Below are 26,467 nucleotides of genomic sequence, written 5' to 3' on the forward strand. Positions count from 1 at the left end.
GAAGGTGTGAGCTATTGCCTCATATTAAAAGCCCATAAGATATAATGCTTTGAAAAAAAGCAAAGTAGGCCGATCTTACATAGGCCGCAGGTACATGGTTTTTTAAACTCCTTAACAAATACACCACTCTAGACAGCCTTGCACTAATGTATTTAATATGTGGCTCCCAAGTTAATTTACTATCTATAACAATACCTAAGAATTTAACACTATCCATGAAGTCTGCTACTGCAGATCTCTTAAACTAAATACAATCTTTTGAGTTTTACTCTCATTAAGCAGGAACCCATTAGCTTGAAACCAGACTGATGCTTGTGATATTGTTATTTGCCACAGTTTAGAGCATATCATGTCTGAGCTGATATTGAAAAAAGTGGTATCATCTGCATAGAGAATGGAGTGAGTATTTATGTAAGATGGTAGATTGTTTGCCATTAGGATAAATAGCAGAGGTCCTAATACTGAGCCTTGTGGCACACCACACTTAACTTCAGCGAGCTTTGATCTCTGTTTACCTATACAAACAATTTGTTTACGGTTGGTGAGGAAAGATTAAAAGATGTTGTCAACTTCACTGTTTGTGATTCCATAATAAACTAGTTTATTCAGGAGTGAAATATGCTCCACACAATCGAAGGCTTTGCTAAGATAACAAAAGGTAGCCTGAGCATTAAGCACTTTTTTAATCAGGGAGTCAATGGCATGGACTGTGGATTTGCCCTTGCTAAAGCCAATTTGTACCACAGTAATAATGTTATTACATGTCAGATAATCACACAACTGGGAGTTGATGATGGATTCCAAAACTTTAGATAAAATAGGTGTCAGAGATATTGGGCACACAGACAGGTGCAGTGCCTGCCGCCCCGTGAGAGACCTTATGCTAGAATAGGAGAAGCTGGCATGGCTTCCATTCCCATGTCTGAGTCCAATCCTGGTGAAGGAGGCTGCGGTGAAGGCAGCTGAAATGGTGGCACAGGCTGTGATAGAGGTGGCAGCTGTGATATTGCAGATGTCAGGGTCCCGTCTTGGCCCCCAACAGCTGAAAGGGGCACCCACAGTAGAGGAGAGAGTTGTGAAGGTGTCGACAGTGGTGGAGGAGAAGGTGAAGGCGCACCACGATGTAGGAGACAGCTGGGCAGATGGAGGATGCGAGGGGAGCGGAGGTGCCTCTGCTTCTCAGCCACTCATGCGAAGTCATAGCTGGTTAAAGTGTCACAATGCCCTCCCATCAGCAGTGCATACAATGCAGAGACATTGGCCACAGTGACTCTTGATGACCGCTGGCACCTATTTCAGTCAGCAACCAAAATGGCAAATGCAAAAAGCTCTGCCAGGCCAGAAGCATTGTCGCACCGGAGTCAGCGGGTGTCCTGGCATCGGTTAAAGCAGATGTAGCAGAGTCCTGGGCTGATGGTTGTGCAGCAACTCTGCCTGATTCCTTATCTCCAACAGGGGTAAACCTATAAGAACTGAGGAACTGGTTAAGAGCCACTTCCGGTTACACATCTGAAATACATTTTTTCATCTGAGTCTTAAATGTTCATATTAGTTGTTCTGCTTTTCCATTTGTGGAAAGGAAGAGTTGTGACAGGGCAAACACATTTCTTACAAATATCTTCGGATTCCTGACATATGAAGAGGGTGCCATTGTCTGCAACTAACATTGAGGGTAATCCCAAAAGTAAGGTCTCCTATTTTTTTTATAAGTACAGAACTCTGTGTGACAGTTGCTCACACTGTTATGAAGAGTGCTTCACGCGGTGTGTGTAAACATGTGCATGGGATGCTGAGGCACTCAGTCTTGGCTTGGCAGCCATTGAGAATGGAGCTCCCGTTGGATGTTACCACCAAGTGCGAATTGCGCACAGTTATTCGGTTTTTGAACGCAAAGGGCACTGCGGCGATTGAAATCCATTGCCAACTGACAGAAGTGTATGGTGAGTCATGCATGGATGTCAAAAATGTTCATAAGTGGTGTAGAGAGTTTGCAACTGGTCGGACCGAAATTCAGGACAAACAAAGGAGCCGAAGACTGCATGGCAGCGGCCTGGTATGACATGGGCATACAAAAACTGCCACAGTGTCTACAAAAATGCATCGACAGAAATCGTGAATATGTTGAAAAATAGCTAAATGTTCAAGCTGTAAACTGATGTAAACCATTGTAGAAATAAACAGCTCTATGTACTTAAAAAAATAGGAGACCTTACTTTTGGGATTACCCTCATATATGGAAGACCTTCCATTGCAAAAATGTTTGGCAGAGCTGAAATTGTTGATGATGCAGAAATAGACAGATCAACAGAGAACACCATATGCAGAAACTTGAATGCGCATCAATTATAACAAGCCAGCAGGAATTTAAAAAAGATTCTGCAAAATTTACATGAATTTGTTCCCAAGGCTGCTGTGGAGCTGGCCACTGCAACAAAGATGCATGAGGGGCTGCCTAATGGGTGGCACACTGTGAGCAGGCTGCATCAACTTGCACTATTTTCCCATCGATGTCTGACCAAAAACAGTGTATGCATGCTAATGCTTTTGTGAGTGACGCACCCCAGTGGTCCACATGTAACAAACACACAACATTCACCTCCATAGTTGACAGCAGAACTCTGTCTCAAACAGGAAGATGATTTTGTAATGCAAAATAATTTCTTAAAGGATGAGAAACACAGCCTCGAGGTTTGTCCCGACAGCTGTGTTGCACATAACAAACAACTTTACTTAAAACAGGATCAGTGGCTACTGTTTCTGCAATTCTAGTGCTAGTAATAGGAGAACCATTAATTACATCTTTAGCTTCCACAGTCTAAATGAAAACAAACAATTCTTTATAAAACTCTGGATCTGGACCAATTGGGAAACACAATAAGGCATCAGTGTTTTCATGTGCGCTGTAGGTCGAAAATGTATCTCATAATTGAATTGTGACAGGAAAAGAGCGCACTCTTGTAAGCGATGTGCAGCTTTGTCTGGCAAGGATGTTGAAGGGTTACAGAGAGACCCCAGTAATTTGTGGTATGTGATACGGTGAAATTGAGACCTGTATAGAAAACCACGAACTTTTGGAGAGCATATGTGATTGCTAAAGCTTCTTTCGCTATCTGAGAATAACACAGCTGCAGTGAATTTGAGTTTTTAGAGGCATATGCGATAGGACGTTGTGATCTGTCTGCATATTTATGAGCAAGGATGGTGTCAAGGCCAAATTGAGATGCGTCTGTGGCTAATACAAGGTGCTGGCCTGGCTGAAAAGTGACAAAACCAGGGGCCGACAGCAGCTTAGATTTCAAAAAATTAAATGCCTGGTCATAAGCCGGCGACTATTAGAAAGGAACATCTTTTCATAATAATGGATGGAGTGGTTCTGCCACAGTAGCAGTGTCTGGTAGGAATTTGTGGTAGTATGCCATTTTTCTAATTCTGCTTTTACTTAATCTTGTAAAGTTACAAGTACTGGGCGTGCCCAGAAAAAACAGGTTCTGGCAGACCATTGAATCATTGAACCTGAAATTGTATTGCAAACCCAGTCCTTGAGGAAATAAAGAGGAAAATCCAGCACAGTGAGCACCTAACTGTTGATGGAACTTGATCAGAAACCATATGCACTTCATCATCGATGGAGAATCCAGAGAGTTTAAAAGGGTCCAAACCAAACATATTTTTAGTGTAAGAGTTTGTCCACAATTAGGAATGAACCAACCACCATCTTCTAAGTAACAGGAATCTGTTGTTTGTTATAACTTACCAGCCTTTGTGACACTAAAGCCAGAGAGGGAGAACCCAAATCCACATAAGGCTGAGAATTACCAACATTTCTATTGCACCTATGCCCACTTGCATTCTCAGTGGTTTGTTAGCATACACACTTCAGTTTATAGCTTCCATGGAGACACCGTCACTGCTGACACACTGTTCACATCCATGTTCGTGTCATCCTAACTGAGGTTCAGAAGACAGTTACACACAGAACCAATGTGTCCCTTTCTATGGCACCTCTTACATGTTGCCCAGCCTTGGGACATGCAGTCCATTCGTGTTGCATGAAACAGTATGAGCATGAAGGCAGTGAGCATGATGCTGTTGCTATTATGATGCACATTATTGATGTCATGAACGATGATTATCTATACGACATTGAGATATCTGATGGACTGCTGCAATAGCTTCTCTGTTCCCTTGTGAACTGACTACCTGCAGTCCATGAAATGTCTAATGACTAAGCTATGTTTAATACTTTCGTAAGCATAGGATTTTCAACTGTAGAGCTCACTCTCAAACTTCACTATCAGGAGCAATAAGTACGATTGCATCTTGAACCATTTGATTTGCATACAATTCCTTATGAATATTTGTCACAATATTATGATGACTAAGTCCATGTAGTTCTGCTGCCCATGCCCCTGCATGACTGTTTTGCGATGGTAAAACTACACATCAGCAGCAATAATATGAGTACGTTGACAGTGATAGGTAGAAAATAACTCCCACATCTCATCAAAGGGCACGGCCGACTTCCTTCCCCGTCCTTCCCTAATCCGATGAGACCGATGACCTCGCTGCCTGGTCTCCTTCCCCAAACAACCCAACCCCATCTCATCAAAAGGAAGACTTGAAGGTTCTTTTAAGGCGGTGAGCTGACGCAACAATTGAGACACACAAGATGAGGTCAACAAAACTGGGAATAACAACTATCGACACCTGCTGTTGCTCGAGAAGAGATTCAAGCACCGCCTCCATGGAAATTAACCTTAACCGACCATTGATTGAAGTGGAACATGCCGAATCAAATACAGTACTCATCCCTAAAGTGTTCTAACCCAAGAACATTATAACTTTATTGTATGAGAGAAGAAGTACAGACATGAAACAAGTGGCAAGCAGAACCTTGTTCTCTGGCCTGTATTGTTATTAGTTTAACAGGGGGCACAGGTGGAAGGCTGCTTACACAATTACTGTCATGCTATGAGGCCGGGTGGCCTCCAGTGACCAAGTCAAGCACGGCCTTCATTTGTGAACTATGAAATGGTGCACACATAAGTATGGTAGTTACATCAGTAACCCTGGATACCCGCACTGTGTGTTATTGTAAGTTACATTTTGTGTTACATTTTTATTAATGTCATGTTTATGTGACTATTACACTGTGATATGTTTTTGAGGAGACAAAGTGGATTACTAACTAAAAAAATATAGTGTGATATTTAAGAAAAGATGTAACGAACAAAGTTATAAGAAAGGCAGTCTTGCTGGTTGATGTCCATCTAATAGATAAAAAACATTTAGTTCATACTTTTCTAATTTTGCTTCAGGACAACAAATTATGCAGGATGGTCAAAGTAAATGAGAGACTGTGCATAATGAAGTATTAATATTCATGTATGTGAATCCAAGTGTTCATATTAAAAGCAACAGTCTGGAGTGCCCTGGAGACAAAGTGATGTGACTGAATATCATTAATATCAAATGAGTTCTAATTATTTATACTTTTTTATTTCAGGATTAATATACTGAAAAAATGGCTTATGACGATATTTTGAAGTACTTGGGAGAGTTTGGACGTTACCAAAAGCGTATTTATTTCTTCCTCTGTTTGCCTGCAATATTTTGTGTTACACACAAACTAGCAAATGTTTTCTTACAAGCTAAAACAAAACATAGGTGAGTACTCTCATACTTATTTACCTATGATTATGTCACCATTGTGTACAAATCCTAACTGCTTGAAGTCTTTGTAGAGGTTATTTTTGGCCCTATTGTTTTTTCCTGTCTTCACTACTTTTTCAAAGCAGAGATATATTGGTAATGATAAAGAGAGTATTGTGAAGCTCCTGGTGAAATACCAAGTTTTCTGAAGAAATATATGCGGGATGTTCTTGGGCTAACACCAGATATAATCCATATAACACATTTCTCACTCCTGTATTCTGAAAATACTTTCCCTATACATTGTTTTTCCCTAAAAGTGGTTCATAAGTCATTGGTGAATGGCAATGTCCAGAATAAACTTGTTTCTTCCTTTCTGAATTACCTACTGCAATAGTCTTGCATGCTGCAAATATAGTTAAACTAAGGTTCTTCCTTAATTCGAGGCAGTGGATTTTCCCATTAAAGTTGTGAGCTACCTGTGGTCCCAAAATCTTAACACTGTGTACTTATTGTATTTCATTATTTGAGGAGTCCATTCTTATGTTGTGTATAATTATATAAGATCTACTGAACTGTATTTACTGAGTTTTGTCGAAATTGTATGATGATCCATTTGCCTTGATCTATCTGTCAGTGTTTCCAAGTATTTCACTAGCAGCATTCACAATAAGGGGACTGACACAACTTTTTATTCCTATATTTGTATCATAAAAAAGGCCAGAATGTACATATTCTGGTACTGTGAGTGGAAGGGCATAAGTAAAATGAGCAGTATGAATGCTGTCATCAGCATTCCACGTCTTATTTTTTGACTTATGTTACTCACTGTGCTAATAAAACTACAAATATTCTGAAATATTTCATTGCAATACAGTCATACATATATTATGTTGAAATATGATCTATAATGTAATGTAATGAAAGAAAGTTTTTGTTGCTCATGTCTTGTTGGTATACTGTGCCATTTATTGTATTGGTGGAGTGTTGAGGCATTTGCTGCTGATAAAGTGTTAAGATTACCATACCTGACATGGGTGTTCCATAAAGACTATGAAATGTATTTCACTTAGAGCCACAAAGTTTGTTAATGTATGAGAGGTATGAGTTTGATTTTTAGCCAGTATTTCAAATGTCTTATTTTCTAAGAACTTATCCCTTTTTTCTGCCTAGTTCATTAGATTTGTTCATGCACAACAACTTCTTTCTTTAAAAAAGTTTGTATTAAGTGTGAGATGATTCACATTAGACAAGCAAAAAATCCAAGGAATAATAAACAATAGAACTCAAACTTGAATAAAAACTATTCTCTCTTTATCTCAAGATTAAGAATAACTTGTAAATTCCCCTGTATGAGCTGTTGTTTTATGTTTACCTTCCAAAAAGGAAACATCTGCTCAAAAACGATGAAAACATTTACTTTTGACTAATTTATTTTCCACTTAAAATTGTGATTTTTACCAAGTGAATGTGTATTGTTAATGTCTTGTTAACAATATTAGTTGGGAGAGGTGTCTTTAATGTCACAAAGCTGTTATCACAAGTGAAAAAGAATCAAAGAAAGTGAGGGAAAGTACTTCACAATTAATACAAAAATTGAACGATTTAGCATGTCCACAAGCAAAGGAACATACACTGACTGTGTATGTAAAGTAATTTTTTACATCAAACGAGCATACAGCACAAAAAATGAAATATCTGTAATGGTTTTTTTATTTATCATATTTAATGTTATGAGACAGTTGTCAAATTGTGGTTGCTATATTCTGCACAGAAAATAGAAGTTAACAATTTTTTACATCCATACAGGTGCCGCCTTCCTTATGAAATGGATAATAGTACATATGTTATGGCACCTGAGGTAATTAATATGACAATTCCATGGGATACTGGAGCAAAGACGTGGTCATCTTGTCAGCGGTTGGATGCAAATTTCACCCAAGAATATTTTGATGCTGGAATACCAACAAATAACACTGTGGATTGTGAAAGTTGGATATATGACACAACAACTTACAAGAGCAGTGCAGTAATGGAGGTTGGTCAGTGTAACTTATGTCTTCGTAAGAGAATGTACAGCCTTCTTGACTGTACATTCTGTAGGCTGTACATTCTGCTGTGAGGGAAACCAACATGGTCCACAGATTTTAGAAGCAGAAGAGGTGCTGCACCAGCTTTTTTGGCATTTGTGTAAGAGTGATATAATGTGAGCACATTGTCCGCTCATTAGTGACTCAGAAAATGTTGGTGCAGTCAGCACAACTGCCTGTGGTAAGTGATGGCCTTCTCCCTCATTGTAATCTGTATATGATTACTATTGATTAACTTAATAAGCTTTGACTTTTCTTTCAGTTTAACCTGGTCTGTGAATATGCATGGTTAAGTGCAACTGCTGATGCGCTGTTCATGGTTGGAGTTCTTCTTGGCTCTATAATATTTGGTGACTTGTCAGACAGGTAAATTAATGAAGCTGTGAAAGGTCTCTGGGAATATAATAACTAAGTGCACAACATTATTATTATTTGACAATATAATTTAATTGAATGGATAAAAATCCTACTCACCAAACGGCAGCAGGAGAACATGTGTATAAAAAGTTTTTACTTATGCAAGCTTTCAGAGCCAGTGGCGCCTTCTTTCTGCAGAAGGGTTGAAGGGAAGGAAGAGGGGTGAAGAGAAAGGAACTCTTTTCTTCTCATTCTGTCTGGTAAGTCTCCCTGGATTTGAGGTTATCGGTGACTTTTGTGAACTCTGATCCTGTTCCTAACCATCAGTTCCTTTCCCTTCACCTCTCTTCTGTCCCCTTCAACCCTTCTGCTGGAAGAAGGAGCCACTGTCTCCGAAAGCTTGCGTAAGTAAAACCTTTTTTTATATGCATGTTCTCCTGCTGCCGTTTGGTGAATAGAGTTTTTATCTATCCAATGATATTATATTGTCAAAAATTGACGATTTTCATTGTAATATTAGTATTGCTTGGTGTGATGTAGAGGAGAGATTCTTCCATTCTAATAAAATGACTGAAATGATATACTATATTGCCAACTACTCTTGTTGTTAATGTAAGTGATAACTGTGCAAAAAATGTAAAACAAAACAAATGTGAAGGAAGCTGAAGTCTGTGTTATATTTGTTTAAGCAATATCAGTTATAATCTGTGAGCCTTAATGCACACAATTTGAATGTGCTGAGAGAGTTTATCAAGTGATCAAAGTGAAAAACAGGACGTTTTCTTTAATAAGACTGCAGACTCTTATCGTCATTTTGTCTTATTGAAATTGACAGTGTACCATTACTGATAAACATTGTCAACAGGCAAACAGAGTTAACTTAAAAAAATAGTTTGTGCCTGGTTTAAAAGACTGCAGAAAACTGCGTATTCCACTTTCATTTATTCATTGATCATGACCTGTACATTTTCACGTTATAGATAACGTTCAGGGACGTGGAACAAGTCAAAGAACATGTTCCTGCTACCTGTAGGTTGGACAACTAGCATGATATGAATTTTAAATGTTAAATTTGTAACTGGGAGGACTGGTTCAGGAATCTGAGTTCTTCATTGTTGTGTAAGATAGCTCCAGGTAAATATGAGAATAGTACCTAATGAAGTGCTATGTTATATTCCTTTCCCCCATTGTTGCCAGAACTGTGCATGTTCTTCCAACACACACACACATTTTAAGAAATATAAGCAACCACAGAACATGCCCAACACAAAAAATTACAGTTTTGATAATTTTATTACTTGTGTCACAAAATGACCACTTAAAATGGATTTTTTAAAGTTTTTATTTTATTTATTTTTTAATGAACATTGCAGATTTGGGCGGAGACCAATTTTCTTCCTCTCCCTCGTCCTCCAGGTAATTGGTGGAATAGGAGCAGCAGTTCTGCCAAATTATTCATCATTTGTTGCAGCTAGAATGTTGATTGGTGCTACTACTTCTGGAGTGTTTTTAGTAGCCTATGTTATAGGTAAGCATAAGTGTTAGTCAGCTAAACTACAAGAATATTTCACACAAATTTCACATATCAAATGGTAGCACACTCTCAGATATAGACAAAAAAGATAGTTTAATAGAACCAAGAATCCTTCATTTGAAACAAGAGATGGGAAGGTTGAGTATAATTATACCTTTGTATGTTACCAGTTGGGAAGTATCGACCTTTTCTATTTTTCTCTAACTGAAGTTAACTTTTAATATCATTTTTCTTAGATATATTTAAACCCCCATTTGCTGTACATTATCTATTTCCAGTATACCATATAGTCTTAATATTGTTGTATTACACTAAATAATGGGAGCTATTATATTACTTGACTTATGGAAGATTTTGAATAACTTTTTTTTTTAAATTCATGTTACTGAAATCAATGCAGTTACCTCATTTTTCAGCAATGGAAATGGTTGGTCCAAGCAAAAGAATGGTTGCTGGTGTGTTGTGCCAAGTATTTGGTACAATTGGTTACTTGCTGACTGCATTCTTTGCTTACTTTATAAAAGAATGGAGAATTTTGCAGATAGCATTTTCTGTTCCTGGAGTGCTTTTCCTATCCTACTGGTGGTAAGGAAATAAATACAGTGTTATGTTTTATGCTCCTCAGTGATTTTGACCAAATAGAGCCCATTGACAGAATGCTCTGTAGGTGAAGCAACCAGACCTAAAATAATACATGATTGATGAAATCAGAGCTTTCGTACCATAACACTACACAAGGTGTTATTTTCAGATTAGAACTAAAATTAATGAATGTCCATATGACCACATCAGCTGTTTGTTATAGTCCATTCAAAGACCTAGGACCTGTTTCGCATCGTAAAGGTGAATACTTCGATGCATTTCTGTATAAAAGAGCTACAATCTTAGTATAATAAAAATCATGAATGGTTTCTTTTTAAAAAAACCTGCACCACAAATGCTATTCTGTATAGGTGTTGTCAAATGCTGTCTGTTAAATTAACTTTCCAAAACATTTGTTAAGGTGCGAAACCTGTCTTGTGCCTTTGAATGGGCTACAATAAACAGCTAATGTGGTCATTTGGACTTTCATTCATTTTACTTCTCATTTGATAATAACATCTTGTGTAATATTATGGTATGAAAGTTCCAGTTCCATCATCCATAATTTGATGTAATGCTTCTGCATAGAAGCTTTCTGTGATCATTGATGTCTTAGATAGGTTGTTGTTGTTGTGGTCTTCAGTCCTGAGACTGGTTTGATGCAGCTCTCCATGCTACTCTATCCTGTGCAAGCTTCTTCATCTCCCAGTACCTACTGCAACCTACATCCTTCTGAATCTGCTTAGTGTATTCATCTCTTGGTCTCCCCCTACGATTTAGATAGGGAAGCTCAGAAAGTTCTTCTGTTAATTAAAAAAATAAAAAAAACTTAAAGCCCTAGTTCCTATACAGGTCAGACTTGAAATATGTCTCAACAAACTGAAAAGAGTCTTGCTTAAAACATTTTGTTTAGGGGAATAATGTTATATGCCTTGAAGCGATATTCTATTCTTGCCACAGCAATATCACTACCAATGATTTTTAAGCAAAACATACAGTCAGTAATTACAGTTTTTTTATGCACTGTCTGCGATGTATTAAATTTGTTTGTCACTTTTCATTTGAAAAATTGTACTATGCAATATAGTTATATACTGTAAATTGGTCAGTAACTGTTTCAGCTAGAAGAAAATTTCCTGTGAGTTTAATGTTATGAATCTACTGGTGCGAAACAGATAGAGGAAATGTAACACAAAAATTTTTTCACGTTACAAGGGCACTTTAAAAAATAAGTTACACATGTTGCACACACCACAACAAGAATGGTACAATGTCAGAAGAAAAGATGTGCTCTACGTCTCCTGCAGACAGTTCTCTTGTGGTATGGATGACAAGTGCATCATAGTGTGCAGTGTAGTGGCACAACAACTGGAAAATGTACCCCAAAGTAGAAGACAATGTTCTAACTGAAGCTGCATAGAAGTGGGTGATGTTGCTCGCCAGGGAAGGCCATCGACCATAGATGACTGTCCAGGCAATTGAGGAACTGATTTGCAGCAGTCACAAATTTTTCAATAATGAAGATATTGACACTGCAGTTCTCAAATGGCTCTGTGACTAAGGAGCAAATTTATAACACTGAGAAATTGAAAGATTGGTAAAACATAGTGACGGCCTTGGGAGAGCCAGTCCTGACGTAACTCTACCATCTGGTGAGCAAGATGTATGAGACAGGCAAAATACCCTCAGACTTCAAGAAGAATATAATAATTCCAATTCCAAAGAAAGCAGGTGTTGACAGATGTGAAAATTACCGAACTATCAGTTTAATAAGTCACAGCTGCAAAATACTAACTCGAATTCTTTACAGACGAATGGAAAAACTGATAGAAGCTGACCTCAGTGAAGATCAGTTTGGATTCCGTAGAAATGTTGGAACACGTGAAGCAATATTGACCCTACGATTTATCTTAGAAGAAAGATTACGGAAAGGCAAACCTATGTTTCTAGCATTTGTAGACTTAGAGAAAGCTTTTGACAATGTTGATTGGAACACTCTCTTTCAAATTCTGAAGGTGGCAGGGGTAAAATACAGGGAGCGAAAGGCTATTTACAATTTGTACAGAAACCAGATGGCAGTTATAATAGTTGAGGGGCATGAAAGGGAAGCAGTGGTTGGGAAAGGAGTGAGACAGGGTTGTAGCCTATCCCCGATGTTATTCAATCCGTATATTGAGCAAGCAGTAAAGGAAACGAAAGAAAAATTTGGAGTAGGCATTAAAATTCATGGAGAAGAAATAAAAACTTTGAGGTTCGCCAATGACATTGTAATTCTGTCAGAGACAGCAAAGGACTTGGAAGAGCAGTTGAACGGAATGGACAGTGTCTTGAAAGGAGGATATAAGATGAACATCAACAAAAGCAAAACGAGGATCATGAAATGTAGTCGAATTAAGTCGGGTGATGCTGAGAGCCTACCCCGATGAACCATGGACATTGCCATTGGTGGGGAGGCTTGCGTGCCTCAGCAATACAGATGGCCGTACCGTAGGTGTAACCACATCGGAGGGGTATCTGTTGAGAGGCCAGACAAATGTGTGGTTCCTGAAGAGGGGCAGCTGCCTTTTCAGAAGTTGCAGGGGCAACAGTCTGGATGATTGACTGATCTGGCCTTGCAACACTAACCAAAACGGCCTTGCTGTGCTGGTACTGCGAATGGCTGAAAGCAAGGGGAAACTACAGCCGTAATTTTTCCCGAGGGCATGCAGCTTTACTGTATGATTAAATGATGATGGTGTCCTCTTGGGTAAAATATTCCGGAGGTAAAATAGTCCCCCATTTGGATCTCCGGGCGGGGACTACTCAGGAGGACGTCGTTATCAGGAGAAACAAAAATTGGCGTTCTACGGATCGGAGCGTGGAATGTCAGGTCCCTTAATTGGGCAGGTAGGTTACAAAATTTAAAAAGGGAAATGGATAGGTTGAAGTTAGATATTGTGGGAATTAGTGAAGTTCGGTGGCAGGAGGAACAAGACTTTTGGTCAGATGAATACAGGGTTATAAATACAAAATCAAATAGGGGTAATGCAGGAGTAGGTTTAATAATGAATAAAACAATAGTAGTGTGGGTAAGCTACTACCAACAGCATAGTGAACACATTATTATGGCCAAGATAGACACGAAGCCCATGCCTACTACAGTAGTACAAGTTTATATGCCAACTAGCTCTGCACATGATGAAGAAATTGATGAAATGTATGTTGAGATAAAAGAAATTATTCAGGTAGTGAAGGGAAACGAAAATTTAATAGTCATGGGTGACTGGAATTCGAGAGTAGGAAAAGGGAGAGAAGGAAACATAGTGGGTGAATATGGATTGGGGGAGAAAAATGAAAGAGGAAGCCATCTGGTAGAATTTTGCACACGGCATAACTTAATCATAGCTAACACTTGATTCAAGAATCATAAAAGAAGGTTGTATACATGGAAGAATCCTGGAGATACTAGAAGGTATCAGATAGATTATATAATGGTAAGACAGAGATTTAGGAACCAAGTTTTAAATTGTAAGACATTTCCAGGGGCAGATGTGGACTCTGACCACAATCTATTGGTTATGAACTGTAGATTAAAATTGAAGAAACTGCAAAAAGGTGGGAATTTAAGGGGATGGGACCTGGATAAACTGACTAAACCAGAGGTTGTACAGAGTTTCAGGGAGAGCATAAGGGAACAATTGACAGGAATGGGGGAAAGAAATACAGTAGAAGAAGAATGGGGAGCTCTGAGGGATGAAGTAGTGAAGGCAGCAGAGGATCAAGTAGGTAAAAAGACAAGGGCTAGTAGAAATCCTTGGGTAACAGAAGAAATATTGAATTTAATTGATGAAAGGAGAAAATATAAAAATGCAGTGAATGAAGAAGGCAAAAGGGAATATAAACGTCTCAAAAATGAGATCCACAGGAAGTGCAAAATGGCTAAGCAGGGATGGCTAGAGGACAAATGTAAGGATGTAGAGGCTTATCTCACTAGGGGTAAGATAGATACAGCCTACAGGAAAATTAAAGAGACCTTTGGTGAAAAGAGAACCACTTGTATGAATATCAAGAGCTCAGATGGAAACCCAGTTCTAAGCAAAGAAGGGAAAGCAGAAAGGTGGAAGGAGTATATAGAGGGTCTATACAAGGGCGATGTACTTGAGGACAATATTATGGAAATGGAAGACGATGTAGATGAAGATGGAATGGGATATACGATACTGCGTGAAGAGTTTGACAGAGCACTGAAAGACCTGAGTCGAAACAAGGCCCCGGGAGTAGACAACATTCCATTGGAACTACTGATGGCCTTGGGGGAGCCAGTCCTGACAAAACTCTACCATCTGGTGAGCAAGATGTATGAGACAGGCGAAATACCTTCAGACTTCAAGAAGAATATAATAATTCCAATCCCAAAGAAAGCAGGTGTTGACAGATGTGAAAATTACCGAACTATCAGTTTAATAAGTCACAGCTGCAAAATACTAACGCCAATTCTTTACAGACGAATGGAAAAACTGGTAGAAGCCGACCTCGGTGAAGATCATTTTGGATTCCGTAGAAATGTTGGAACACGTGAGGCAATACTGCCCCTACGATTTATCTTAGAAGCTACATTAAGGAAAGGCAAACCTACATTTCTAGCATTTGTGGACTTAGAGAAAGCTTTTGACAATGTTGATTGGAACACTCTCTTTCAAATTCTGAAGGTGGCAGGGGTAAAATACAGGGAGCGAAAGGCTATTTACAATTTGTACAGAAACCAGATGGCAGTTATAAGAGTTGAGGGGCATGAAAGGGAAGCAGCGGTTGGGAAGGGAGTGAGACAGGGTTGTAGCCTGTCCCCGATGTTATTCAATTTGTATATTGAGCAAGCAGTAAAGGAAACGAAAGAATAGTTCGGAGTAGGTATTAAAGTCCATGGAGAAGAAATAAAAACTTTGAGGTTCGCCGATGACATTGTAATTCTGTCAGAGACAGCAAAGGACTTGGAAGAGCAGTTGAACGGAATTTACAGTGTCTTGCAAGGAGGATATAAGATGAACATCAACAAAAGCAAAACGAGGATAATGGAATGTAGTCGAATTAAGTCGGGTGATGCTGTGGGAATTAGATTAGGAAATGAGACACTTAAAGTAGTAAAGGAGTTTTGCTATTTGGGGAGCAAAATAACTGATGATGGCCGAAGTAGAGAGGATATAAAATGTAGACTGGCAATGGCAAGGAAAGCGTTTCTGAAGAAGAGAAATTTGTTAACATCGAGTATAGATTTAAGTGTCAGGAAGTCATTTCTTAAAGTATTTGTATGGAGTGTAGCCATGTATGGAAGTGAAACATGGATGATAAATAGTTTGGACAAGAAGAGAATAGAAGCTTTCTAAATGTGGTGCTACAGAAGAAAGCTGAAGATTATATGGGTAGGTCACGTAACTAATGAGGAGGTATTGAATAGAATTGGGTAGAAGAGGAGTTTGTGGCACAACTTGACAAGAAGAAGGGACCAGTTGGTAGGGCATGTTCTGAGGCATCAAGGGATCACAAATTTAGCGTTGGAGGGCAGTGTGGAGGGAAAATCGTAGAGGGAGACCAAGAGATGAATACACTAAGCAGATTCAGAAGGATGTAGGTTGCAGCAAGTGCTGGGAGATAAAGAAGCTCGCACAGGATAGAGTAGCATGAAGAGCTGCATCAAACCAGTCTCAGGACTGAAGGCCACAACAACAGTGGCCATTGTTTACAGGCACTTGATAACTATGTTGAAAGATAGTATCATGCATCTGTGTCACTTTGAAATGTACTGCAGCATTCAATAAAAATTACTTAGCCTGCCAAAATAATGTGTAACTTACTTTTTGAAGTTCCCTCATGGTAATGCATTGTATGAAAATTGAGAAAATATCTAGAGGAGGAAGTGGAGCTCCCAATTATTAGAGCCAGCACCACAACAACTGTCTCATGTCAACAAAAATTCTCGAGGAGATCACAGATTATGCATGAAACTATTACAACAGGGTCAGATAGGATCAGTGAGTTAGTAACTTGGTCTTGAATGATTGATTAACAAATGCATCAGCATCAGATATTTCTCATGTGATAACACCTGTGCTTGTGCTACATGTAAAACATTTCTAACAAACATGCTCTCTTCCTCTCTCTCTGTTGTGATCTATATTTTTACTTTGGGCACTACCGATTGGTATTTGGCCCATTTTGTTCACTTTTACCATTGCCAGCATATGTTGTAGTGTGCGTTATGTGCAAGTACTACTTCCTCAGTATTGAGATTCTTCCTGAAGCTTATGATACTACTATTATTTTTAAAGAAATTCCCACCATTTGGCTGTTAATTGTTTATTTATTTTACACAACCATGATTTCAGATTTGTAGCCATTACCAAGTGCATTTTGAAATGGTAAAAATGTCTGATCTGCCTGGGACACGTCATCACCAAAAAAACAAATTTCCGGCCTTTTAGACTAGTTGCCATAGACTAGTTGTCATATTACGGGATATGAGTACATATCAAAGATACATAATGTTGCTGACATTGTGCACAATGAATATCACAATGTAGGAAATGACAGATTTGCTACTTACTGTAAGGAAGACACATAAAGTTGCAGACAGGCACAAGTAGAAGACACTTACCTAAAGCTTTTGGACACAGCCTTCATCAATAAAAGAGAGAAACATGCCATTCACACACACACACACACACACACACACACACACACACACACACACACACACAAACACAAGCAAGCACACCTCACATACACACACGACCGCCAACTCCAGCCTCTCGGGATTTCCGGACTGAGGTGCAGGAGTTGGTGGTTGTGTGTGCATGAGGTGTGTTTGCTTGTGTGTGTGAATGGTGTGTATGTCTCTCTTTTACTGATAAAGGCTGTGGCCGAAAGCTTTATGTACGTGTCTTTTAAATGTTCCTGTCTGCAACTTCAGCGTCTTCTTTATGGTAAGTAACAATCTGTCTTTTCCTACATTGTTGGTGTTCCTACCCGGAGTTTCCATTGTTTGATTGTGAACAATGAGAAACATTAACAGAGAGTGTAATGTATTTAACAGCTACTATATTCCTGTGACCTGCATTTATCTCTTCTGTCCATGAACAAAAGTGATGAATGCTGGTCACAAGAATATATTAGCTATTAAATATGCCATACTGTATGTTAATGTTTCTCATTTTATACAATGACAGCTATATTATGTATCTTCGAAATGTACTCGTGTCCTGTAATACAACTGGTCTGTAAGAACAGAAATATGTTTTTTTTTTTATGTTGATATGTCACAGACATAGGTGGGAATTTAACGAGATGAAACCTGGATAAACTGAAAGAACCAGAGGTTGTACAGAGTTTCAGGGAGAGCCTAAGGGAACAATTGACGGGAATGGGGGAAAGAAATACAGTAGAAGAAGAATGGGTAGCTTTGAGGGATGAAATAGTAAAGGCAGCAGAGGATCAAATAGGTAAAAAGACAAGGGCTAGTAGAAACCCTTGGGTAACAGAAGAAATATTGAATTTAATTGATGAAAGGAGAAAATATAAAAATGCAGTAAATGAAGCAGGCAAAAAGGAATACACACGTCTCAAAAATGAGATCGACAGGAAGTGCAAAATGGCTAAGTAGAGATGGGTAGAGGACAAATGTAAGGATGTAGAGGCTTATCTCACTAGGGGTAAGATAGATACAGCCTACAGGAAAATTAAAGAGACCTTTGGAGAAAGGAGAACCACTTGCATGAATAACAAGAGCTCAGATGGAAACACAGTTCTAAGCAAAGAAGGGAAAGTAGAAAGGTGGAAGGAGTATATAGAGGGTCTATACAAGGGCGATGTACTTGAGGACAATGTTATGGAAATGGAAGAGGATGTAGATGAAGATGGAATGGGATATACGATACTGCGTGAAGAGTTTGACAGAGCACTGAAAGACCTGAGTCGAAACAAGGCCCCCGGAGTAGACAACATTCCATTAGAACTGCTAACAGCCTTGGGAGAGCCAGTCCTGACAAAATTCTACCATCTGGTAAGCAAGATGTATGAGACAGGCAAATTACCCTCAGACTTCAAGAAGAATATAATAATTCCAATCCCAAAGAAAGCAGGTGTTGACAGATGTGAAAATTACCGAACTATCAGTTTAATAAGTCACAGCTGCAAAATACTAACTCGAATTCTTTACAGACAAATGGAAAAACTGATAGAAGCCGACCTCAGTGAAGATCATTTTGGATTCCGTAGAAATGTTGGAACACATGAGGCAATACTGACCCAACGATTTATCTTAGAAGAAAAATTAAGGAAAGGCAAACCTACCTTTCTAGCATTTGTAGGCTTAGGGAAAGCTTTTGACAATGTTGATTGGAATACTCTCTTTCAAATTCTGAAGGTGGCAGGGGTAAAATACAGGGAGCGAAAGGCTATTTACAATTTGTACAGAAACCAGATGGCAGTTATAAGAGTCGAGGGGTATGAAAGGGAAGCAGTGGTTGGGAAGGGAGTGAGACAGGGTTGTAGCCTATCCCCGATGTTATTCAATCTGTATATTGAGCAAGCAATAAAGGAAACAAAAGAAAAGTTCGGAGTAGGTATTAAAATCCATGGAGAAGAAATAAAAACTTTGAAGTTCGCCGATGACATTGTAATTCTGTCAGAGACAGCAATGGACTTGGAAGAGCAGCTGAATGGAATGGACAGTGTCTTGAAAGGAGGGTATAACATGAACATCAAATGAGGGTAATGGAATGTAGTCAAATGACGTTGGGTGATGCTGAGGGAATTAGATTAGGAAATGAGACACTTAAAGTAGTAAAGGAGTTTTGCTATTTGGGGAGCAAAATAACTGACGATGGTCGAAGTAGAGAGGATATAAAATGTAGACTGGCAATGGCGAAGAAAACGTTTCTAAAGAAGAAAAATTTGTTAACATCGAGTATAGATTTAAATGTCAGGAAGTCGTTCCTGAAAGTCTTTGTATGGAGTGTAGCCATGTATGGATTTGAAACATGGACAATAAATTGTTTAGACAAGAAGAGAATAGAAGCTTTAGAAATGTGGTGCTACAGAAGAATGCTGAAGATTAGATGGGTAGATCACATAACTAATGAGGAGGTATTGAATAGAATTGGGGAGAAGAGGAGCTTGTGGCACAACTTGACTAGAAGAAGGGATCAGTTGGTAGGACATGTTCTGAGACATCGAGGAATCACCAATTTATTATTGGAGGGCAGCGTGGAGGGTAAAAATCGTAGAGGGAGACCAAGAGATGAATACATTAAGCAGAATCAGAAGGATGTATGCTGCAGTAGGTACTGGGAGATGAAGAAGCTTGCACAGCATGGAGAGCTGCATCAGACCAGTCTCAGGACTGAAGACCACAACAACAACAACATGTCACAGACAGGTCAGACATTTTTAACATTTCAGCATGCAGTTGAGAATGGATACAAAGCCAAAATCATGACAATTAACAGTCAAATGACAAAAAAAAATTTAAAAAAAATTCTGTATGAGTGTGGCCCTCCAAGAAAGACAGATTATGATACTGCCTCCTCAGAATTTGATTCTTGATTATGATAATCAGTGAAAATTTGAATTGCAGCCCATAATATTTCTGTAAGTAAAAATGATTATATCCAAAAGCTGTATAAATGTTGTGCACATATTGCTCATCAAACTCCTGTGATGACTAATAATAATCATATCTATAATGATTTTAAATATTAACCCTCTTAATGGTGCCAAATTTCAAAGTTTGTTTGACATACAAAAAAAGTATATTAGCTCCGTATCTTTCAGAGGGGACCATGGTGTTTTTTGAGAGGAGTTAAGATGAAAACACAGTAAAGGTAAAAATATGAGTGTCATTCCACAAATCATGGTGATTATGATGTATCGGGTAAACGCGTTGTCGCCATAATTGCAGTAAATACATTCAAAAGACCATGGCAGACATTACCAAACTCAACCAACTGTTTGCAACCACATGTGAGGATGGCTCAGTACCAGTGCCAGAAACATTCAATGCTACCAGATGGATCCTCCCCCACCTACCTAGTTCACCAGACTCCAGTCCATGTGATTCTGACCACATTCCACAACAGAGGAAACCAATGCATGGGAGGGGCTTTGCAAACAGGGGAATGTCCTCAGGGCATCTCGGTGACAGGTGGCACTCATTAATGGCAAGGGCAGTTGCATTCAGTGCTTTCCCCATTTTTGGAAATGTTTGTATGCACTAGGAGACTATTTTGAAGCACAGTAGTTGATGTTGATTCATTTATGATCCATTTGAACTCATACGTAATAAGTTTACATAGAGTTCCAAAGCATGTGCACCATTTCAATCTTTTACCGCAACCTACAGTACAGGAACGCTGTTTTATGTTGGCATTCAGATACACACTGACGTACTGGTTCAGTGCATGTCTTGGAATCCTCATGTTGTTGCTGTACTTCAGAATATACCATAGTTGCCATGACTTACAGAATGACACTCGTAGAAAAGTGAATACTTTTGATTTAAAGCGGACAACTCACTGAAAAGCAGAAATGTTGAGTCATCAGTAGGCACAACCAAAAAGAAGAAAACTTGTTAACTTTCAGAGTAATACTTTTTTGAGGTTAAGAAACACACACACACACACACACACACACACACACACACACATGCTGCACACTGGTGTGTGCTGGCGTGCGCCTCAAGGATAACTTACATCTGTGTAGTTCAGAGAAGCTGGTGATGGAGGAAAGGATCCATATGGCCCAAGTTGTGAAGCAGCTGTTTAAATTGAGCCTATTGTGCTCAGCTGCATGTTGTGCCACTGGGAGGTGTGATGTGCTCAGAAGTTTGTTGTGCCACTGGGTGGCACAACATGTTGATGGCTGCTTCGCAATCTGGACCCTGTGGATCCTTCCCTGTACTCCCCAGATGGGAACTATCCGTTCGCTTCTGTAACTGTCCAGCCTCAAATCTATGGTAAACAACTGTTCCCTCATCCTCTCCTCTTCAACCCCCCTGACATTCCCTCCCAATTCCTATCCCACATTACCTTCAATATGCATCACTCTCTACCAGCTCTGACAACTATGCATCACAAGCTTAGCCCATGTACTTGCCACCCCTCCCCCCTGCATTCTTAGCCAGCAAACTCGCTGTCTCCCTCTGAGCCACAGCCACCCAATCCGAATCCCTCTCCTTGCCTCTCACTTCTATCCACCCTACCTGACACAATACCCACCACAACCTAATCCACCTGCCGAAATGCAGCACTGGCATTGTTTGTCCAACCGGCACAATATAGGGACATAGGTATGTGTACACATGCACATGAATGTGTGTTTATGTGTGAATTGTGCATTAAAATAAAACCACAGAATGAGACAGAAATAGTGGAGGAGCATATTTAAAACTTTATTTTTTCATTCACTTAACATGTTATCCCTATAGACTGCACCATGAGAAGGAACTCTTGAAGAAGTTGAAGTAGTGAAAGTACACTGCAGGGACACAGCCATTATAAAATTGCTTCTGCAATGTATACTGGCAACTTAACTGTGATTAATGACAGGCCAGTTTTGTTCTGCTTGTATACCATGTACTGCCTTGTATTCATACCAATTAGAAACTTAATAACTAGTGAAAAAATGACTATTAAAAATAAACATAATTTTCTGGTTATACTATCCTGCTACCATTCTCCTATTACTCAATACTTAAAAATTTTGTCAAAATATTGATAAATTTTTGAAGGATAGCAATTAAAAATTTCTATTTTTATAATGTTTCAGAAATTAGATACTTTATATTTATAAATTAATTTTTAAGGTTCATACCAGAATCAGTAAGATGGTTACTCACAAAAGGCAAAACTGATGAAGCCAAGCACTTGATTCTCAAGGTAGCCAAGGAGAATAAAGCAGATGTTCCAGATGATGTGCTGGACAAACTACTAGAAGAAGAGAGAATTCAGGCACGGACTGCAGCTGCTGTTCAAAAGCCATCTCTGCTGGATCTAATGAGGAACAGCAATTTAAGGAAGAAATCATTAAATATATTTTTCCAGTGGTAAGTTCTATATAATTCTGGCAGATCATTTTCAAGTAAGACGATGAATGTAACTGCTTATCAGTGGTGTCTGGTACTATACGAGGACTGCAAGAAGCGGTCACTGATGGAGTAGCTGTATCAGTACCAATCAAATGCCATCACCAATTATTGACTGCTTTCTGGTCACTGCCAGCATATTGTATCATCTCTCTTAATAAAAAAAATAGGTAAATACAATAACAATTAATTGAAAGGCTTGCTTGTTGATGTAATTATTTAAAGAGACATTATTTGAATGAATTGTTTGAATATCCTTGAAGATAATAGACATAACAGTTCCTAGTCTCACCAAAGATTGCTAAAATGGCTCTCTCAACAATAAGATGTGACTTCATGGAGATGAATAATTGACAATATTACCTGTTTAGATGACTGTCTCCACATTGGTATTTATGTGTGGACAGCCACACAATTGTAAATATGCAGACTTTGCCCTTAAACATTTAAAAGACAGGAATAATGAGTGCACTCAGATAAGAAGTGACTATAAATAATTAATCAGAAAATAAAATTTACCTGGTTTGATTCTATATGGAACAGGTGTGCACGATGACTGTGTTCATTAAAATTGAGAAACACAAAGCAGTCACTTGCCAATAATCTGTTTATTACATTTATGCAGTAAACAGATTATTAGTGACTGATTGCTGTACATTTCTCAATTTTAATGCAACTCAACTTCGTTTTATCAGCTTGTCAGGTATAGTGCGCCATACAATGTGTTTGCATCAGTACCTGTGCTCCTGACCTAACACTATAGCCTTAATCTAAAATTATCCATAATAAAACAGCTGTATAGAGCAGTGGTGGATATTGTGCAGTTTGTTCTGATGTGTCTGCCAGAAGAAGAAGGAAGCAGAGAGAAAAAGCTGAAAATTGATCAAGAAAAGTGTAGAACATAATTCCATCAGTGACTGCATAGAAACTGTTTCTGTCCTCTATCTCTAAAAATGTGTCTCTGGACATAGATACAAGTTTAATTAATTTTTTTTGTGTGTTGATATTACAATGCCTCTAAGGACTACAAGAATCACATTTGTTATTCATGTAGAACTTCAACATAAACACAATACATTGAGTTCCCTATAGAATGCTAGTAACTCTTGTTTAATGAATTGAAACAGCAAAAGTTACTTCACAATGAATTATTGTATTCGTATAAAATTATTTGTCATGCAGACAAAATGAAGACGTTACGCATTGTAACCCGGAATGTAGTAAGTGGTGTACTCTACAGTGTACATTTGAGTATCTAGTTAGAAAAATAGGTACACATTCTCAATATTTATCATCACAAAACAGCCCTACAGGCAAAATAAAAGATGTTACACAAAGGCTGCAACACTGTAGCAAGTCGTATAATTACTTAGTGTAACCAGCTGGATTGCTAAACACACACACACACACACACACAAACACACACACACACACACACATCCATCCATCCCAGCCACAGGGGTATGTTTTGTTTCGATAATTGGTTTTCAGACTGAAAGTGAACTGAAAGCTGGTGCAGTCTCTTTAAATTTCCTTTCCCCAGGATTTGCTATATGAGAAAGCATCTGTGTATTTTGTACGCCTGTAAATTCTTTTTTTATCTGCCACTATTATCACATCATCATCATCATCATCATCATCATCATCATTATCATTTGTGGCTGCAGTAGTAAAGTACTGTCAGTATTAATTTTATTAGTTCATAGTCAGTATTATTTATTTGCATTGGCACTATAGCACTCAGATCATTTTAACACTATTAGTCATATTAAAATTGCTATTTCTTTGGTAACTATGATGTTAAAAAGGTACTGTATATATGAAACTCTGGTCCAGTATAAGAGAGGGCCTAATGACCCTAAGCAAATCAGATAAAATAAATAAATAAAAATATCTGATGACCATTCTCTTACAATATTCCAGGAGGTACAAGCAAAAATATGTTTTGTAAACTGTATCTGAGATGAGATGAATGACTGAATGAATGTCGTGAGGTGAATGGATTTGTTTTCAGGCATAAACACACTAAACTGCGTACGAGGAATCATATTTCCCTGTAACTTTGTGCTGGCAATGAGAAGGGTAATCTGTACTGAGTATTAGTAGCAACATTAGACTGTAGCTCTGTGCTTGGCCCAGTGTACAGTGTAGAAGTACCAGTGGGCCAGGCAAATTGTTTGCTGAAATAATAGATGAGCTGTCACTCTCTATCAGCTAATTAATTTTGTTTACATCATTTTTTATTGTGGCAACGTCTTTTACCACAGATTCACTCATTCTTTGATCTGCCAGGTGACGGAATATTTTACATTACCAACTTCCAGTGTTAAGGTTTGGGCTCTTAGTTTGTGCATTCTTTCTGTGTGTTTAAGTTGTGTGGAAATAATTTTGCTGGTGCATTTGTCAGTTTCCTCCATGAATGCACAGAGTGCAGACCTGCCTCATGCTTGCTGTTCTTGTTTACAGTGGGATAATTTATTTTCTGTTGTCTGATCAGGTTTCACTTCTTTTCCTTGCAGCCAGCTGGCTGTTCTTCTTTTGTTGACTGCTGGTAATGACTGAACCATTCAGTGCCCTTTTTTCCCACATGCAATTTCATTAACATGCGTAACTAAGTTCCTTTGTACCATGGGTGATTTGTTCTGAGCATCTGCAGTTTCTTTAATTTACATTATTAATTGTAATTTAGTATGTCTATGCATTTGTAGAACAATATCCTTCACTACTGTCAGGTGTTAAGAGTTTTCTTAGCATTGCCAGTCTGACTAGTGGGATTCATAACTGATTGCTGATCATGAAAATCAGTCTCCCTTACAAATAGTAATTAGAAAAATTAAATTGTGTAAGTTAATTAATTATCTAGCTACACTAACACACAAATATATCTTACCCTTCTAAGAAGTATTCCCACTGTTGCCAAATACCATGTAATGATGTCCAGCTGTAAAACATTGTAGACTAGGTGCACTTTGTCTGTTAAAATCATGGTGCAAAGGAATGCCACTATTACTTGTGCTATGATTAAACAGCAATGATGAGGTTGTCTTTCTGAAAGAAGTTCTGCACATCAAAAAATTTTGAAAAATTTAATACTTATACTCTGTACAGAAAAGTCACCAGTGATAAAAAGATAGTTTTTTTAAAAATCAACAGAATCTGTCATGTGGAATGTTGGGATTTGTTTCCTTCTGTCCTGGTATCTCTCCATCCCCTTGGTATGGTTCGAATCAAGATTTTATACATGAAAATGAAAACAGTGCATGGATTAGTAGACAATAATCAAGTGCTGTCACAGTTACCAAATGTGGTGTCTATGTAAATAAAAAATGAAAGCAATAAATACAATTTTAATAATAATTACTTAAAAGATATGATTGCTGAAATAATTATTTGAAGAGATGTTACTGAAATGAATTCTTTAAATATTCTTGGAGCTATATAAATATAACAATTTTGAGTCTTGCCAAAGATTGCTAAAATGGCTCTATCAATAATAAAATGTGACTTGGTTGAAATGAATATTTGACATTGTTACATGCTGAGAAGTCTTACTCCCATATCATTATTTATAGGCGGAAGCCACATATAAATATGTAGAATTTTCTCCTAAAATTTAAAACAGGAATTGTGAGGGCATTCAGATACGGAGTACCTATAAATGATTTACATAAAAATATAATGTACCTTATTTTTTAATAGTGTCTCTGGTAGGGTGCGCTATACAATGTACTTATGTCAGTATCTGTGCTCCTGATCTGTATAGCCTTAGTCCAAAATTCACATACAATAAAATAGCCATACAGTGCAATGACAGCATTGTGCAGTTCACTCTGATGCAGAAGGAAGCAGACAGAGAAAGCTGAACATCAGTTAAAAAGTGAAGCACAGAATTCCATCAGTGATTGCCTAAAAACTGTCTAACTGTCCTCTATCTCTGAAAATGTGTCTCTGGACATAGATAAAAATTTAATTAATTTTGATGTTAATATTGCACTTCTTAGCAGGCAACAGTGTTTTTAATGTATCTGCTTTTATGAAAGCTGAAGTGGCACAGGTCATTAACAGTTGATGAAATCTCATATGTGACTGTGTTTGAAACCATTGAACATATTGACATGTTAGATGCATTAAAGACAATGT

General features: G+C 38.2%; 1 protein-coding gene across 3 annotated transcripts in view; it reads left to right on the forward strand.

The window, feature by feature from the left end:
- Window positions 1-26,467, forward strand: part of LOC124544859 (organic cation transporter protein-like) — a 189,997-nt gene that overhangs the window by 141,357 nt on the left and 22,173 nt on the right. For all 3 annotated transcript variants that reach the window (XM_047124668.1, XM_047123965.1, XM_047125045.1), the window contains exons 3-8: window positions 5,507-5,667; window positions 7,462-7,690; window positions 8,005-8,108; window positions 9,473-9,627; window positions 10,050-10,218; window positions 22,049-22,288. In XM_047124668.1, coding sequence (XP_046980624.1) covers window positions 5,525-5,667; window positions 7,462-7,690; window positions 8,005-8,108; window positions 9,473-9,627; window positions 10,050-10,218; window positions 22,049-22,288 — 1,040 coding nt within the window. In that variant the 5' untranslated portion in view covers window positions 5,507-5,524. The remainder of the gene's footprint in view (window positions 1-5,506; window positions 5,668-7,461; window positions 7,691-8,004; window positions 8,109-9,472; window positions 9,628-10,049; window positions 10,219-22,048; window positions 22,289-26,467) is intronic.

This window comes from Schistocerca americana, chromosome 1 (genome assembly GCF_021461395.2).
Source record: "Schistocerca americana isolate TAMUIC-IGC-003095 chromosome 1, iqSchAmer2.1, whole genome shotgun sequence".
Taxonomy (NCBI): domain Eukaryota; kingdom Metazoa; phylum Arthropoda; class Insecta; order Orthoptera; family Acrididae; genus Schistocerca; species Schistocerca americana.